Source organism: Antennarius striatus, chromosome 20, assembly GCF_040054535.1.
Source record: "Antennarius striatus isolate MH-2024 chromosome 20, ASM4005453v1, whole genome shotgun sequence".
Lineage (NCBI taxonomy): Eukaryota > Metazoa > Chordata > Actinopteri > Lophiiformes > Antennariidae > Antennarius > Antennarius striatus.
In genome coordinates this window covers 10,050,001-10,067,967 of record NC_090795.1, presented here as the reverse complement: position 1 = coordinate 10,067,967, position 17,967 = coordinate 10,050,001, and the positions used below count along the sequence as shown (strand labels likewise).

Genomic DNA, 17,967 nt, shown 5'->3' with positions numbered 1-17,967 from the left:
GTGTAAATGACAAAATGGAAGATGCTTTAATGTAGCGTGTGCTAGCAGCCTGTGAGGTAAGCTCTGCATTAGAGGTTGTCGTAGCGTAGCATGTCCATAGCTGGCCTGAATCGTGTTTGGCTTAGTGTTGAATATGATGATGTATGGCTTCGTTATGATTTTTAATAACAAACACTGGCGCTAATACACACGGAGACAGGAGTAAATCTGTCATTGCCATTCACAAGTGCTGCAGGGTTAAGTGGGAGTTTTAGCTTGTAGTGAACATGTGTGTTTGTGTGCGTGTGTCCCCACAGAGCTTTGAGGTTAAGTTCTGGGCTGCACTGGCTTCTGGGTCATTAGGAGTTGAGAATGTTCATGGTCAATGTGGCATGGTCAAGGACCACACACGTACACACACACACACACACACATACACACACACACACGCATACAGACACACTGTCTCATAGGCCATGGCACCTGTTTCTCAGATGGCTGTCTGAATCACTCTGAAACTGTCCTCAGCCACCGCCATCCCACCCCCTCTGTCTGCCCAGGTTTCCATCGTAAGTCGAGCAGAAATGGACATTCTGGGTCCACCAAACATTTCCATATCTCTGTTTTTCATTTTTATTATTTTTCCCCTCTAATTTCTTCCCCGAGCACTTTTCTTGTTAGAGATGGAAGGAGAAAAGGAGAGACGGAGGGAGGGAGGGAAAGGACGTTTAGATGGCGCTCTTTGTTCATCGGACATCCAGAGAATAAGAACAGAGATAGAAAGTGTCTCTTTCTGTCTCAAACTCTCTCACCCCCTCCATCTTACCCGTTCTCTTTGTTTTGTCTCTGACTCTCCCTCTCTCCCTCTCTCTCTCTCTCCCCCTCTCTCTCTTTCTATCTCTCCCCTGGGGAGCTGCAGATAGGCCATCTCATTACCCATGATTCTCTTGGCAACGCCGTGGCCGGAAAATGAGTGGTGGGGGGAATTAAACAACGGGAGTGATGGGATGAAGGAGAGATAGAAGAGAAAGAGAAATAAAGGGAAAGGAGACTGGGTTAATAGATGTGGGAGTCTTCACTTATTTTATTTTCATCCTTTTTTAATGTTTTATTAGTTGTTTGCCTATTTTCATTAACCAAAGTACTTCTTTTGTTTCTCATCCCCCTCACACACATTTAATTCCCCCCCTTCTCTCTCTCCCTGATGAGGACGGCTGTGCTTATACATCTGTGATATTAAATCTACCACTGTGCCTTGGCTATTAGAAAGGGTCAGCCCTGCCCACTCTCATTTGAAAATCAAATGGACCTATATATATGCAGCCCAAATTATTGGACTGTCATTGGGTCTTGTGTGATGGGGAAATGGAGAGGGGTTTGACACTAATAGATTTGCATAAAAACCCATTGTGCTGGTTCCCAGAACAGAAAAGACTGAATCTATTTGAAATGCATGACACCGTTTATGACATACCCATAAATGTATATGTGCAGACATAGCTGTGGCATAACACGCATTCATAGCAACACACCCACACACAATTGTAGTCTTGGTTATCAAGTTACTGTTACTTCACTTGAGCCCATGTCTGCTTGTTCCAGGCTCTTGATCACTGCATCATTGTCTCACACTTGCAGACAGTTGTTTTTCCCTTCAGAAAAAGGAATGTTTGCAGACACTTCACACTAGATGCTACTTGACTGCAAGATACAGATTTTTATTTTCTGTCATGGAAACGGATGCTGCTGAGCGTTCACTGCTGAAACCTGAACAGACGGTTGAATTCAATTCAGTGTTCTCACCAAGAAAAGTTCTCTCCCTCTCTCTCTCTCTCTCTCTCTCTCTCTCTCTCTCTCTCTCTCTCTCTCTCTCCCTGTCTCTCTCCCTGTCTCTCTCCCTCTCTCTCTGTCTCTCTCTCTCCCTCTCCCTCTCTCTCTGTCTCTCTCTCTCCCTCTCTCTCTGTCTCTCTCCCTCTGTCTCTCTCTCTCTCTCTCTCTCTCTCTCTCTCTCTCTCTCTCTCTCTCTCTCCTATCTGTGAGGCAAAGAGGCAAAGAGATTAGGAGATCGTCTCTTCTTTCACCTGTGTTGAGATGACAATGGAAATCTTTAAGGGGTCCGGGGTGGGGGATGAAGGGTGCCTGCTAATTAAAGTATAAAAGCAGGTGTGTGTTTAGGTGTGTTTGTGTGTAGGCTGATGCTTTGTGTGTTTGATAGAAACATTTCAATGGCTGGACTTCCTAAACATCACAGTTCCTGCGGACAATTTTTACAGTCTTAACCAGACTGTGTATGTGTGTGTGTTTGATGAACATATCTGATGTTTATAATAGCCCAACAAGTTTTCATTTGCCTTTCTGTACCCCTAGACTATATGGTGAATTAGTTACAGCCTACAGACTCTGAAGGTTTATTCTTTTTTCTTCTTTAGCAAGGTGGATTTCCTTTGTGAGACAAAGAAACAGACAGAGCTGGTTTCCTCATATTAATAACCAGATGTGATCCTCCTCATAATCATCCCCACCTCTCTCTCTAAGCCGTGGGTCATTTAGGCCTTCCAGGCCAAGCCGTTTGTCCATGTGCAGGCGACTGTGAAGCAGATCTGGGCTGACAGGTATGGGAACGATAGCAAAAAGGGGGGTCATCGGGTGTGTGCAGGAGGGGTTCATTGTCTTCTATCCCATAAGGAAGGGACATCACTGGGTTGTAGGAACAAAGGACCTAGCAGGAGTTTGTCTTTTTTTTGTCTTTTTTTCCCCTTTGCTCATCTAAATCCTCCTACCCTTACTATACCCCCTACACCCACCCAAGTACATACATGCCTCCCCCCTTCTTCCTCCATCTTTACTCACCCTGCTCACACATTTGTCTTCATACTATGATTCGTTTCTTATATTTTGATCATCCTCTCGGGAAAAAACAAGGGTGTGAAACCAAAAGACAAACAAGTAATAATCAAAGAGGTTGCGCCATCTCAGGTACAAATTCTTGAGGAATGCTGCCTTCACCTTAGATACCTTGATGTGATCAGAGCGGCTTCAGGCAGATCAAATAGTAGTAATATCAGATGAATGTTTTTGTGTATGTTAATCATCATTAATTTTCAAAGAACCTGCTTTAAAATGAGAGCCTAGTTTTTATAAAAGTTGTCCTAAAAATCTCTGTCCCTTGAAACTACGTGTCAGTTAGGGACAAGTTATGTTCCTCAAATAGTCTGAAATGTTACATCAGGTTAAGGGATGGTATTTAGATAGCACAATCACACTATTCTCCTCTCATAGAGTTATCAGGATATTGATATGGACTAAGTTGAACTAAAATACTCCTCACCGCCCTTCAAAATCAATAATCAATCGATTGGAGGTAATTGTGCCTCCCTTTGAACATCCCAAGACTCTCTCTCTTTCCCTCTCTCTCTTTCTCTCTCTCACTTCCCCTCTCCTCCTCACACTCTCTCTGTCATTATCAGCATGTGGCCCAGTAGTCGGCATTTCAGCATTCCAGCTGTAATTGATTTTAACCATTAGGTGCTCAGTGAATAGATAAGTAGTGGGAGATATTCGATTATACGGTGAAAGAGAAAGATGGGGTTGAAAAGAGTAAGAGACAGAGAGAGGGACACGAGTTGTGGGATATTGTCTTTGAGCTGGAGGGAGAAACTGACCTGTCCTGCTGTCTGTCCATCTTCACCACTGGTCTTCCATCCTTACAGCGGCAACAATACCACTGACCTCCTGTGAGTTCAAGCAGCTTAGTTTCTGCGAGGTAATCCCTAATGCTTTGAAACAGACCTGATAGAAAGCCCACTTACTTGTTTGGGATTAATCTGCGTTGGGCGGGGCGTAGGGCATCCTGAGTTTCCATCACTTTTTGTGAAATTAACAAATGTTGTTGTGATCAACAAATGTTGATTTAACTTGCATAGGGTTGAGGAGTGTACCAAGCCTTTAAAAGCATGTTGCTCTTTCCTGAAAGATAGATGCAAGCCATGTATTTAACATCAGCTGTGATGCATTAATACGCTTTCTCTATAGTTTATGTTTGGATTACTATGCCACTGGCTAGAGCGCTATTATTCCTTTCAGTGGTTTGCCATTTTGAATCTTGAGTGTAGCAGAGGGTGGTATTGCCTTCCCACTGTTTTCAGAAGATCTGTCTTATATTTTTCCACTGTCTTCTTTCCTTGTTTCTTCATTCTGGCAGGAGTGTAGGTTAGGACTAGGGGTAGGGGCAGAGGGGTGGGGAGTGGAGGGGTGGCAGTGTTGGTGTGGGAACAAAGGCAAACATTTGAGTAATCTTCAAAGAGCCCATTGGTATGTTGAGTGGACGCTGGTATGCGGACTGCGGGTGAGGCTTTTTCAGGGAAAAACAATATCCTTCCTTTAGACGGCCCGAGCTTGGGCAAACACTACCAGCCAGGCGACTCTGCCCAGCACTGCCACCGCTATCAGCCCCTAACCCCCCACCCTGACTCACACAGGAAATGGGAGGGTTCTCTATGTTGCCGGAAGACCTCATCATAATGGGTTCATTGGGGTATACATAATATCCCAGGTTAATAAATGTTTGCCTTACAGAGTTTATGTGACATGTCAAAAAGTGTAATTTTTACGTGTGCCAAGATACACAGCTACAATTTATATGTTCGAGTTTTAATACAGAGCGGTACGGCTCTGTGAGAAGCATAAGGAAATAGGCCGCCTTCTGTAAAGAAAGGAGGAAGGGATCAAGTGACCAATCGTGAAGGTCAACTGTGAGGCATTTGATTTGCCGTGGCAATATGCAAAACAGCATTTCAGAAGACATGCTTTCATTGTGCGCTTCCTGCACCCACATACACACTGAACTCCTGCCTTCTCTGCTATGGAGTGTATTGAGATGTTACATTTTGGAAAGTATACATAGCTCTCAGTAATCTGGCTATCAACAAAAGTAGAATAACCGTGCGGTCATTAATAATTCTAGCAGTTCTTTAAAGAAAAGAAACAGACAGTCTGCCATTTTGTGACAGTTTCAAAATGAACTCCCTTTGTCCGGTAATCACTGGCCCTTTTCTCACGAGGATCCACCCCTGGGATATTTCTCCCATTTCTCTGTCATTAGGAGGGCCTGATATTAGGCTTGTGTTTTGTTCCCTGTACCTTTTGTTTTGTGCTAAGTGAAACCATGCGACAGGGTAGGGGCTAAGTGGAAAACAATACTCCCCTTCACAGGCTCAGGAATGTGTAATTAGTGATTTGAACCCGACTACGCTCGTCTAGATACTTCCCTATCATTCCCTCACTCTCTCGCTCTCTTCGTCCCTTGTTCTTTTGTTTCTCTGTCATAGTTCCCCCATTTCCTTGCCTCTCAACTCATCTGTCCTCTCTTTAGTCCGTGTAGTTTCTCTCACTGTATGTTTCTGTTATCCGTAATGTCTGAAGCGCTCTAATAGCCATTTTTCAGTGTATCTATATTATGAAGAGAAAACAAACTTGGTAAAAATCGCCACTGTCTCAGCACAGCAATAATTTTCCTTTCTTTTCCCTTTCAGTTTTCATTAAATATAACAACATCGGTTTACTACAAACCTCTTTGATGGTACCATTAAAAAAAAGTTCACATTTTAAAGTCCTTTTATTTTTATTTTTCTCCCCATCTTTCTTGGATGCTGTCAATTAATCCTTGCCTTGATTTCCCAAAAGATATTGTTGCGTTAGGAAAATGGAAAATGATGAACCTTGCACAAAAGCATGTTAGTATTTCAAGCACAGCAGTGGAAAAAGAAAGTCCCGCAAGCATGTTAGCATTTCAGTGATCTTGATCTCTGCATTTTATGATCTCTGTCCTATTGGGAGTTGATGGGAAAGATAATCTCAGCTGCAATATGGTTTAGGGAAATGGGGAGGCCTGGTCAGTCTCACCTGGCGGCGATTGAGACAAGCGGGGGCTTTTAGACCCTAATGGGCTAAGGTCAGGATGGCTAATAGGGAGTAAGTGGCTGAGCCATGCTGTCTAAATCTAATGCTAATGTAAATACTGATCCATTTTCATGGGGGGGTGGAGGCGAGCTGGCTTTTAAGACATCTAACACACATACATGCACCGATCAGAGAGAGAGATTTGTTTTAGTCTCTCTGTCTCCTAAAATCTGTTTTTCTCATCTCCCGGGTCAGTACGAATGAAATATGTGACGGCTGTTCACATAGAGGTAAAAAAAAGTTATTTCTTACACATTCGTTGACAAATGCCAGAAGAAATAGATCATGTTGTAAATCAGTACGGTTGCATATTTCTTGTATCTTCACTTTGGTATGCAGAACTTGCATGTGTCTTTGTTGCTGTGTGTGTCTGTGTGTGTCTGGGCAAAGAGAATCAGTAAGGATTTTTCCAAGAGAAGGTCCAGAGGTCAGGAAGCTGTGAACTTCTGATTGACCTTTGCTCCATACGTCAGACACACTTACGTCACTGCTACAAGTGTGTGTGAGACTGTGTCCGTGTGTGGGAGTCAGAAAAATTGAAGGCTAGGCTATTAAGACTTACATTATTTTCCAAGCTCTCATGGAGCCCTATCAGTACCGCTTCCTCATTTTTTTCTGCTGACAAATAGTAAAGAGGTATAAAAGAAGATGAAGAAATGGAGTGGGGGAAAAAATGAAAAGAACAATTTGGAAGGGAAAGAGACACAGCTCAGACGTAGAGAAGAATGGCACAAAGCTAGTCTGAAAGAGTTATTGTGATAATACTTTTATTTGGCTCACCGCCCAAAATGCGACGGATGCTTATTATTATAAGGTGACCTATGCTAAGCTCACTCACAGCCTCTGCATGGACAGGCCCCGGCACTGTGATCATATGTGACTTCCAGCAGGCACAGACGAGAGAAACAGGAGAAGCAATTTAGCTCTCAGAAATATTTCTCTTATTTATAAATATTTATGAAAGTGAAAGCCTTGGTAATAATGAAAGGAAAGACGAACATCAGCAAAGAAAAAAAAAAGGTTTGTTGGGCGGGGGAGGATTGTTTTGTGTCCCTGGCATTTTTAGATTACATACTGTGGTCTGGAAGAAGTGAAAGAGAAAAGCAAGAGATGAGCATTGTCTGTGTGTGTGTGTGTGTGTGTGTGAATATACAATATGCACTCAGCATTTTTGCATCCTACATTTGCATATTTGTTTTTGTGTGTGTATGCAACACTGAATCTGTCTTTCTGTGCACTTTGTTTGCTGCACACTTTGTCATTGGAAGCAAGGTGGCACATACCTGGGCCCCCAGCATCTCTTTTCAGCTGCGCAGCCTGGCAGTAAATCCATTGGCAGTGATCTTGCATTGCATCTTGGGGGCTGAGCGGCAGTTAGAAGTAACATGTGTTAGGGAGGTGGTAGCACTGATAGAATTCTTCACTTGGCAGCTTTCCAGGCCGTGCTGGTATGTGTTTAAAATGCTTTCAAAGAACAAAACACGCTTTTGTTATTTGCTGGGCCAAGTGGGGCTGTTTGTGTCTCTGATGGCCCGTGGGCCCCAGGAGGGACGGGGCGGGGGGGAGGTCGCACCGGAAGCTGGTGACTTTCCAGGAGGAAGGTTTACCCAACAGCAAGAACCCTGCATCATCTAAAAAAAACACTGATGAATGGAGATGAAGAGATTTTCATTTTCACAATGTGTGGGATGTACATTTGCATGCATGCACGTACTCTCAGAGGACACAAAAAAGGAAAGCAGGAATGCATGTACCAGTTCCTTATATATAAAACATGTATACACACACACACACACACACAATAGCACACACACACACTGTTTATTAAGGTGTAGCTGGAGTAGAGGAGGCTTTTTATTGTCAGAATGTGTTCATTAGCCCCCTGGTTTTACATTTAATGACAGAAAATGTCATGTTTGTAACGAATCGACTAATTTTTCTTTTGGTTTGTGGAGGGAAATGTCACTGTGCTGCTTTTTTGTCATGTTAGCGGTGCACAATCATCAGCTGAGGCAAAAAATAATGCATTGAATTATAGTCAAGCACCAAAACACACTTGAAACCAAGAAATGTTGAGTGAAAATTGCTTATGCATAAAACACACACGTACACACTAACACGTGCATGCACAGAAAGATAGAAGTTGTGAAATATCTTTCGCCTTGGTTTATTAGGAATTCAGCTAATGAGGCAGCTTTGTCACCACAGATAGAACAAATGAATATGAGATAGCAGCGCTGCTTTCGTCCCCACAAACCCAGGGAGCGAGCGGAGGGGAGGTGTATGCGTTTGTGTTTATTCGCGAGGAAGGTGTTTTGTAAACATCTCATTCTGCATAATGAATGCCGTCTTCTGTCATCCTTACCCTCATATACAGTACACACACACACACACAAACACACACACACATGCACACACGCAGCAGAAGCAGCAAAATCTGCACAAGGGAGCTTCCCTTACCTGTCAAACTGACTCTCCTCCCTCTTCTCCTTACGTCCCATTGTGTGTGTGTGTGTGTGTGTGTGTGTGTGTGTGTGTGTGTGTCATCAACGGAGCTGACAATGTTTTATTTTTGACAGGTAAACAGGAAGTCCCGAGTGTCATAATTTGCATTTTGTTAGTGCGGGCCTGTGCACATGAACCTCTCCACCACCCTGAAATGTCTGCCATGTTTAGGTCCATCCAGGGAGTACTGCTAAGCTTATTGTGACTGGCCCACAGCGAGTGTTAACTTGTTTGGTTGTTTGCCAAACACTAATCCTCAACAATTAACCACCAGGCACTCTGGAGAGGCGACATATTGACGGGGATGGGCCATTTTGCCATTGTTCATACATAACACACACACCGTAAGCATAATGACACTACCGTATGTACAGCACATCAGCTGCCGCACAAATTAAATACACATTTCAAGCAGACGCACACGCGTACAAACCCAGGAGCAGGAACTGTGTGTTTGTGTGTTTGAATATGCATTACACAGCCCACGCCTGGCAGGAGTCAAAGTGCTCCTTTAAAAGTTCATAAATCATGGATGTTCTGGCCTGTGATCACCAGACCGCCTGCATTTCAGGCCTGCATAGTGCCAGAGAGCGACAGACAGCCTCTAGTTAAGGTCTTAAACAAACCCTTTGGAATGTGCTGATGGGCAGAGAATTAATATTAGGTCTAAACCTATCTGGCAGCCTTTTAAACGCAAAGTATATCATCAAGCGCCTCTCGACCCAAGCCTCACATCCTAAAAACAAATAGAATGTAAGTTTGGACTTCGAGGGATGTGAAGCATTTTAGGTTGCCACTGATTTATTTGAAAATACAGATTTCCAACCGGCACTAGTACATAAACGGCTGTGTCAACTGCTGGAACCTGTCACCGATGATTCCAAGGAAACCCCCTCCCTCTTTTTAAGATGGCTTTCATTCTTATCTTTCCCTGGGAAGAAGATGAGCAAGCTCTCAAAGAAAACACTTTTCATCCACATTTTCACTGACCTTTCCTGCAATAGTTGTTGTTAATGTAATACTAAAGAATGTCTCCAGAGTAAAAAGGCCTTATGTGATGACTAGTTGTGCATTCAAGTCTAACTACTCCTATTTTGAATGTTTATAAGACTAGGGTTGAAGTTCAGATAACTAAAGCAGGAAAGAACAAAAACTAGAAGCATCCTTCTGTCCTTCTTTTTACACTGAAGTTGAAATGAATGCTTTATAATGAATGGGGAAAGGATGAATGAGAGCTGTCTTGTGTTTGGTGTGTAACATATGGAATGGAAAGCTATTAAGAAGCACCAGAACAAAATGATCCATTCATCCATCCATCCATCCAACAATCCATCCATCCATCCATCCATCCATCCATCCATCCATCTATCCTTCCCCCCTATTTGGGGTCAGGTCACATTAGCAATGGGCTAAGCAAGGAAGTCCACATGTCTCACTCCTGAGCAATATTTCTCAGTTCCTCCTGGGGGATCCTGAAGCATTCCAAAGCCAGATGAGATATATAATTTCACCAGTGTGTACCCTGTCCACTGGGTCCCCCACCTTTGGGATGTGTTAACAAAAAAAACAAAAAAAAAAAACAGGAGGCAATTAGAAAAGTTTATACTTCAATGAAAAGACAAGAACTCAAAACCATCTTGAGTTTGCATGCAGTGTGAATGTGATATATGTCCCTTTGGTTCTATATGCACGTGTGGGTGTGTGTGTGTATGTGTGGTTTCCACGGTAAAGCTCAGCAGCCCAGTTCTCCTGCGAGGCAGAGAAGGGAAAAAAAGAAAAGGAGCAAAGAAAGGGAAAGAGGGAGTAAGGGAGGCCTCTTTTCACAGAGAAACAAAGATAGCTGTAATTAATGGCCCTGAGCTCTGGACTTGGGGAGCTTTCTTCTGACAACTCCAACTTAATTAAAACTTAAGACTTCTGAAAGGGACTCTGACTGTGAGGGGACGTCCCACCGTCTCGTGAGAAAAACCCAGTAAGATTTCTTACAAAAGGAAGAAAGAGGGAAAGACAGAGAGGAAAGATGTGTTAGCGGCTGTAGCTATGTTGCTAATCCCTGTTTGTCAAAGGAAGGGGGGGGGTGGGGGGAGTGGAACTCACACACCTGCAGCTAAATGTGCACCCCACCTCCACTCCTCCCACCACATGCGTGCACGCACACACACACACACACGCATGCATGCACACACACACACACACACACACACACACACACACACACACACACACACACACACACACACACACACACACACACACACACACACACACACACACACACACACACCTCCCACACATACATTTTTGTCTTCTTGCTTCGTAGAACATAACTCAACAAAATGCAGGGAGAAATATTTCCTTGCTAACTTCATGTGCCTCAAATATGAAACATCGTCCTATAGAGCCAGAGCAGGTTTAGCATGCACACTGCACACACACACACACACACACACACACACACACACACACACACACACACACACACACACACACACACACACACACACACACACACACACACACACACACACACACACACCACTATGTCTGTTCATTTATGCATAGAATCTTGCACCTATTTCTCACATGGATGTATGAATAAAGCTTAACAAAGCATAAACTATCTTCATGAGCCACCTCTGTATCTCTCTCCCTCTTTGCTCTCTTTTCCTCCCTCTATGTCTCTCTCTCTCTCTCTTTCCCCTCCCTCCACAGAGGATCAGATAATAAAAGCTTGGCCTGGTCTTTTGTTTTTGTGCATTGTTCATTAGTCCAGCAGCAACAACAGAGGCACACTTGATATGCTTGGCTTGACTGGGTGTATGGGAGAAGGGCTAGGTGAGATGGGGGCTGTGCATGCACGTATGTGTGTGTGTGTGTGTGTGTGTGTGTGTGTGTGTGTGTGTGCGTGTGTGTGTGTGTGTGTGTTTGTGTGCATGCATACTTCGAAGTAGGGGGTAGCTTTGCATGGCTGCAGTGCCATTAAAGAGGCAACTAGAAATTAAGCGCTTGCAACTGACAGCACACATTGAATGACAAACCCCTGCAGCTGGTAACAATGAGGAGAACTGGACAAGGCACATTAAAAACAAATATAATCCAAACTCCTATGTGACTTATTTAAGCATTTTTTACAACGCCTAAAACGTACATTTGTAATATGTATTGTGTAATCATAATTATTCTTTTAGTATGAAATCATATAAAAAATTATCAGTTTAATATCGGTATTTTGAGTTACTCCGTAGAAAATGCTGACAAAGGTGTTAATGGTATGATTTTTATTTGGACGTGGGATAAATGGATGCAGGGCTTCGAAAACAGAAAATGGAATAACCGTAAAAAAAAAAAAGGATAATACTAAGAAGATACTAAGAATGGCGGCTATAAGGAAAATGCTGACAGGAAATAAATTTGTGAGAAATGTATCTCATCATTTTTAGGATGCTTTAAAATGTCCTCTAACATCTGTGATCTCCTCTATTCTGCCACACAGCATTTGCAGAAACAGGACAGCGCATTCAATTTGGAGTCGTGTGTCTACTACTGCACGCTGTGTGACTACTCCACCAAGGCCCGCCTCAATCTGGTGCAGCACACCCGCTCAGGTCGCCACCAGCAGAACGAAGGACTAAGGAAACTCCAGCTGCACCAGCAAGGCTTGGGAGGGGAAGAAGATGGACTGAGCCTCCAAGAGATGTTTCAAGTTAAGGAGTGCCCTTCCAGCCAAGGTTTGTGCTTTTCTACCCTTCTTTGTCTGTTTGCTTATGTTTTTAAATGTAAAATTATTTTGGAATATTTGTGTCGATTTCCTTTTTGTCCTTTGTGTCGTTCTCTGTTGCAACACACAGACATCCAGACTGTATTCTCGTTTATTTCTGGCTTGTGTTTTTTGTTTTTCAAACTTTCGATTTAGGTTAATTGCTGATTCCAGTTGTGGTGTTCAGTTTTCTTCGTTTGAAGTCAAATTCATCTTCCGTTACACTCCTCCCATCTCTTTTTCTCTTTTCTCGCACCACTCCCTCTTCATGTCAAACCTCCCTCCCTTCCTCCCTCCTTCCTTTGGCCTTCATATCCAGATCACGTCTCTCGATACAGACCCGTCCATTCCTCCTAATCTCTCTAAAATGAGCATACTGTTCTTATTAGGCTGCCGCATTTATATTTGCAACACACACACACATACATGCGCGCGCGTGCACACACACACACACAGACACACACACACACTTATGCACCCATCCCATGCACAGGGACATCCCGGGCAGGCAAGCAGTCAGCTTATGAAATTTCACCTTGGGAGTATCTCATAGTGAAAAGGCCTATACGCACATGCGTTACTCACAGGCATGCACACACACATACAAACACACACACACGCACGCGTGCACAAACACACACACACACACACACACACACACACACACACACACACACACACACACACACACACACACACACACACACACACACGTATGCAATGGCTACACAGTCTCTCCCTGGAGTGAGCTTTCATTTCCTTTCTCATGACCAAAGCAATTTGGCTTTCATTTAAGACTCTCCATCCTGCCAGCAGCTAATAAGTGTAACAGAACTGTAAAACATTCAGAGAGACAAAAAAAAAAAAAAAAAAAGATTAATCGTTTTTCTTTGAGTGGGGGTTGGATGGTTGGTGAAGGGTTGCAGGGTGTAAGGGGAGGGGGCTGTGCTGTAATTTAAACCAGAAGAGTCAGGGTCCATTATTTAGTCATCCCTATGTTAATGCTGCCGGGAGAAAATGAGCTCTTAACTTGTTTTTGCTTTGCTTGACCTGAAGGAGCGGGTGGGATGGGGTGGGGGCTAACACGTTTTCAATAGCATTCCAGCATAGCATTAGTCCATACATCCATCTGTGTGTATGTGTGTGTATTTGTGTGTCGTGTGTGTATTTCAACATGAATCTGTGTGCTCCCCAAAGTGTCCTGTTTATACTGTACATGTATTCCCGAAACAGATGGGGCCCAGTGCTTAGAAACATATGTGAATCCCAACACACACACACATACATGCACACACATATACACATACATACACACACATACACACACACACGAACAGGAGAAGAACTCTTAATCCTGAAATGGAAACTGTTGCCGGTGTACGTTTGGTTTTAATTACACATGGATCAAAGTTACGGTGAGATTTGGGGTGCAGCAGAAAACCAAGCTTAGATAAATCATTACTGTGCATTTTAAACTACCCCCCTTTCTCCTGCTCTGTTTTTGTATCTGACTTTCTCTCTTGCACTCTTTTGGTCTCTGTCCCCCCCCTCATCTCTCTCTCTCTCCTTTTTTGTCCTGCTTATTCCATCTCCCTTACTCTCCTGCTCCTGTCCATTCTTTCGTCCAGGACACAAGCCTTTTCAATTTCAAGCATTTTTTTCTCTCCCTCCCCTCTTTTTTAACAACCTAAACCAGCGAGTGCAACCAAGTTTTAAAACTGTCAAAAGCAATAGTCTCCTCATCGTACCTATTTTCAAATGTTCCACTCTTAACACCATATTTGTTGCTCGGCCCTTCGTTTTATATGTTGGCTTTGATGCCGCGCAGTGAATTTCCACAAGGAAGCCAATGCAAAGCACAAGCGGACATTGATTTTATCCAAAAATGTTAAGTCACCTTTTTAAAAGTTTTTATAACAACAATATTCTTTCAAAAGGACACATGAAGCATTTCCAAACTATTTCTTTGCAGACCGTAAAGGATTGGCAGGTGTAGACAGTTGAAGTGGTTCAACCAGGAATCAGACATTGAAAGTTAAGACAGCAGATTGCAGTTGTTTTTCCTCCTCTATACATCTGCAATTAATCCAAGGAGTTTTTTCTTTATGGTTTATTGTTATTTGCCTTTTTTTTAGCTGAGCCCCTTTTTGTTTCAAATTAAACAGCAACATATTGGGATATTACACGCCGCAATAAGTTACAAAGAAGAAAAGATATAACTGCTCCGGGCCCCTATAGTGATAGATGATGTGAATGTTTTCACTGATGGAAAAGACTCTATAGTAGGCAACATTTCTAGCCAGTGTTCAGTTTAAGGACCCTCTATTTGTGTGTACGTGCATGTGTGCATGCATACTTTTAGTTTTCTGGGGCTACAACTCCTGACTCGAGCACTTTCTGTTCATTAGAGACTAGTATGAAAAAGATTAATTTAAGTGCTGACCGGTATCTTTCTCTTAAAGCCTGGGACCTGGCACTGAGCCAGATAATTATAGGCCCATTTGGGAATAAGAGTTCTAATGCTCTGGACTTTATGTACATGTGAATGGCTTTCATTAAACAATTTTGATGCTGATTTTATGGTCTAATTAAGGGTACAGTTCTGCAGAGACACACCACAAGGGTATAGGTGTTCTGAACAAAGGCAAGAGTGTAGAAGCAACACTTCGGCTGGACTACATTGTGTATGTGTGACAACACAAGTGTTGCTGATGCACATTACTTGAGAACTTGTCACTCTTTGTTATCCTTATAAGTTTGGAATTCCCCGATCATAGTTCCAGTCATCTCATCATTTTACATTAGGTAAGCACAATTGTGAAAGTTAAGATTGTGCGCATGTATTTGCTTACTTATGCTGACTTTCTTGTGTAACTTTCAGCAGCGTTCATTGGAGACAAAAACCCCACTTTGCTTGTATAGTAGAGACAAATCATCGCTCTGTCTGTAGAATGAATAGGCTGTCAAAGAAAATTGAGTTCATTAAAAAATGCCAGTTTGCATCACAGGAACGACCATGGATTAATTGGCCTCCAACATTAAGGACTTAGAGGGCATTTTGCTTTGAGGACCTTCCAAAACTTGTTCGATAACATTTGAATTTTTTTTTACCCTTCTCCACCCCGTAATGAAGTTAAGCCAATGAATAGGACTTTTGGAAAGAGAAAAATCCAACAGATTGTGGTCATGGGTATTCCATCATCTATTTTGTGATTTGAATTTGTTTAGTTGGATTTTAACCGACACTTACAGTCTCTGAAGTCTAATTGTTGCACTGATTTTTCCACCCAACGATTGTTCCTCCGGCAATATTTGAGCGTTTGTTTAGCCATAAAGAGGAGGTTTGTGTATGTGTGTACCAGTGTCTTTGTATGTGTGTATCCTCGCCCATTAGCCCAGTGCTCCATCATGTGTAAAGCTCCTCATAAGCCAGACCAAGCAGAAACACTGGAGCCTTCTCTACATACTTTACTTTCTGTCATTTTTCCCCCTTTCGTTCCCTCTGTCCCTCACCAAAAAGGAAAGGGAGATGGGATCTTATGGAGATAATTATTTCTGAGAGCCTGGCCTGTCAACCATTCCTCCACCACCCCACCACCCACACATCTCCATCCCTCTATAACCCCCCCCACCACCACCGAACACCACCGCTACCCAGCGTGCATTAAAGAGGGAGGGAGAGGACCCTCTTTGTCTGAATCCCCCTCTTAAACAAAAGACCTCTTCTGACTTAGAGAGACCAACAACACTTTTATCGTGTGCGTGTGAGTGAATGTGTATGTGTGTGCATGCGTGTGTGTGTGTGTGTGTGTGTGTGTGTGTGTGTGTGTGTGTGTGTGTGTGTGTGTGTGTGTGTGTGTGTGTGTGTGTCCAAAGCCTTTTGTTTTCTGTGAGTGATAAGGCTCTGGGACATTTTTGGTCCCAGTCAAATTAGCGTAGCTGTGCTAACCATTTACATAGCAGCTGTAGGCTAAAAACTGAGCCTAATGGATGCTTAGTGCTACTATATATGTTTGTGTGTGGATTGTCGACGTGTGTGTGTGTGTGGGTACGCTCATCCAGTAGGACGCGATGGAACATGGGCAAGCAGCAAGTGTGCCATCGTCCCGCTTTCCAAACACCGACATTCCTTGTTTCCAAATTTATCCGCCCCGAAAGTGTCTGATCTGAGTCAAAGCGCTGAAAATTATCGTTCAATTTCCAGAGTGGCAAAGGGGTTTGATGTCTTCCGAAGAACTTTTTGAACTGATGACACCAAGGCATCTTTTAAGGTATTAAGTTTTCCGTCCTTCCTCACTTTCACTCCTTTATGTCATACTCCCCCCCCCACTCCCCTTCTTTCGGTAGTGGGGGTGGTTTCGCCATTCCAGCGGTTCTCTTCTCTTTTTCAAGAAGGTCTCTCCTCAGACAGAAGTCTATTTTCAGGGTTTGTCTCAGTAATTTGTGGCCATTACATAAACAGTCACGGATGGCCGGAGGAGTAAGAGAAAAGATGCGATACACACCCAGATCTAGTTAACCGCAGGAGTCAGCGCAATGTTGGCCATTTTCTTTCCCTACTCAGTAGGTGAGACCATCGGAGTGGCCTACTGAGTGATTGTTTTGTCCTTAGTTTCCTTGCTGTGCTCCTATCTCCCTGGTGTACTCACTCAGTACATATCTGTGTCTGAATTAGATGTTTAATAGGTTACGGCAGCTAATTATACAGCTTATTGATTTACTCCCAAACTGCTGATTGACTACAGTTAATAAATTATTTGTGACCTTTTCTTTCTCATTTACTGTGAAACGGTAAGATACATAAAAGTCCTCACACTTCCAACACGCGGGATCCATTCCTCACATAATAAAAATGTGGAATGTTATTTTATATGCCCAACATTAGCAAAATGCCGTTCCTGGGAAGAAGTGCTCTGATGAGTGATTTTACCCGAGAGAATTTATGTTGAGTATGGAGTTTTTTTATCGGTGTATAATTAGTTGGAGATAAGACACTGCATTTTAAATAATTTGTCATATCAAAATAAGTCTCATTCATATATATATATATTATTATATTTTCAGTAAGTAGCAATTTACCCCAAATTTCCCAAAACCATATTCTCTATGGCTGAGGGAGTAAAAGATGTGGTCATTTTTTGAATAATTCCATCCAAGCAAATTATAATTACTTTGCGGTCTGTGTATGCACATAGGGAAAAAAGGGCAGCAGACTGACTTGTGCCTCAGAAAGAAATGAGCCTCGTTCACCATAAACTATTTTTGAAATGGTGTGTTGGGGCGGTATGGGCTCAGTCCGATTGTTTTTCTTTGAGTTGAGCAGCTCTTTGGTGGAGGGGTATTACCCGGGCTAAATTGTTCCCTCATGTTTTCCGCCAAGGTTCTGTGCCCACCACACTGACAGTTATAATTTGCAGAAATTACACTGATTATCTGAATTAGCATACCTGACCAATGCCACATTAGTCTTATTTACAATACAAAGCCATGGGGCTCTGAGGACGCATACTAAATATGACTTAACCCTTTGAAGAGGGGACTGGCGTCACAGCACCAGGACATCTCTCACGTCTGTGATATCACAAAGAGCTTATGGCCGCATTCCATGTGGGGCTGAAAACGAAAGGACCAGGAAAAGGAAGTGGTCAGGGACTGTACGACATGTTTTCACTTACTCTCAATTCTGACCTTTCTCTTAAAATTATTTTTTCACCTCTTGGCGCTCATCCCCTTCTTGTTTCTTTGCTTTTTTTGCATCCCTCATACAC

General features: G+C 42.9%; 1 protein-coding gene across 1 annotated transcript in view; it reads left to right on the top strand.

Moving 5' to 3' along the window:
* zfhx4 (zinc finger homeobox 4) overlaps positions 1-17,967 on the top strand; it is a 79,216-nt gene that overhangs the window by 28,140 nt on the left and 33,109 nt on the right. The window contains exon 6 of the mRNA XM_068343760.1: positions 11,936-12,170. Coding sequence (XP_068199861.1) covers positions 11,936-12,170 — 235 coding nt within the window. The remainder of the gene's footprint in view (positions 1-11,935; positions 12,171-17,967) is intronic.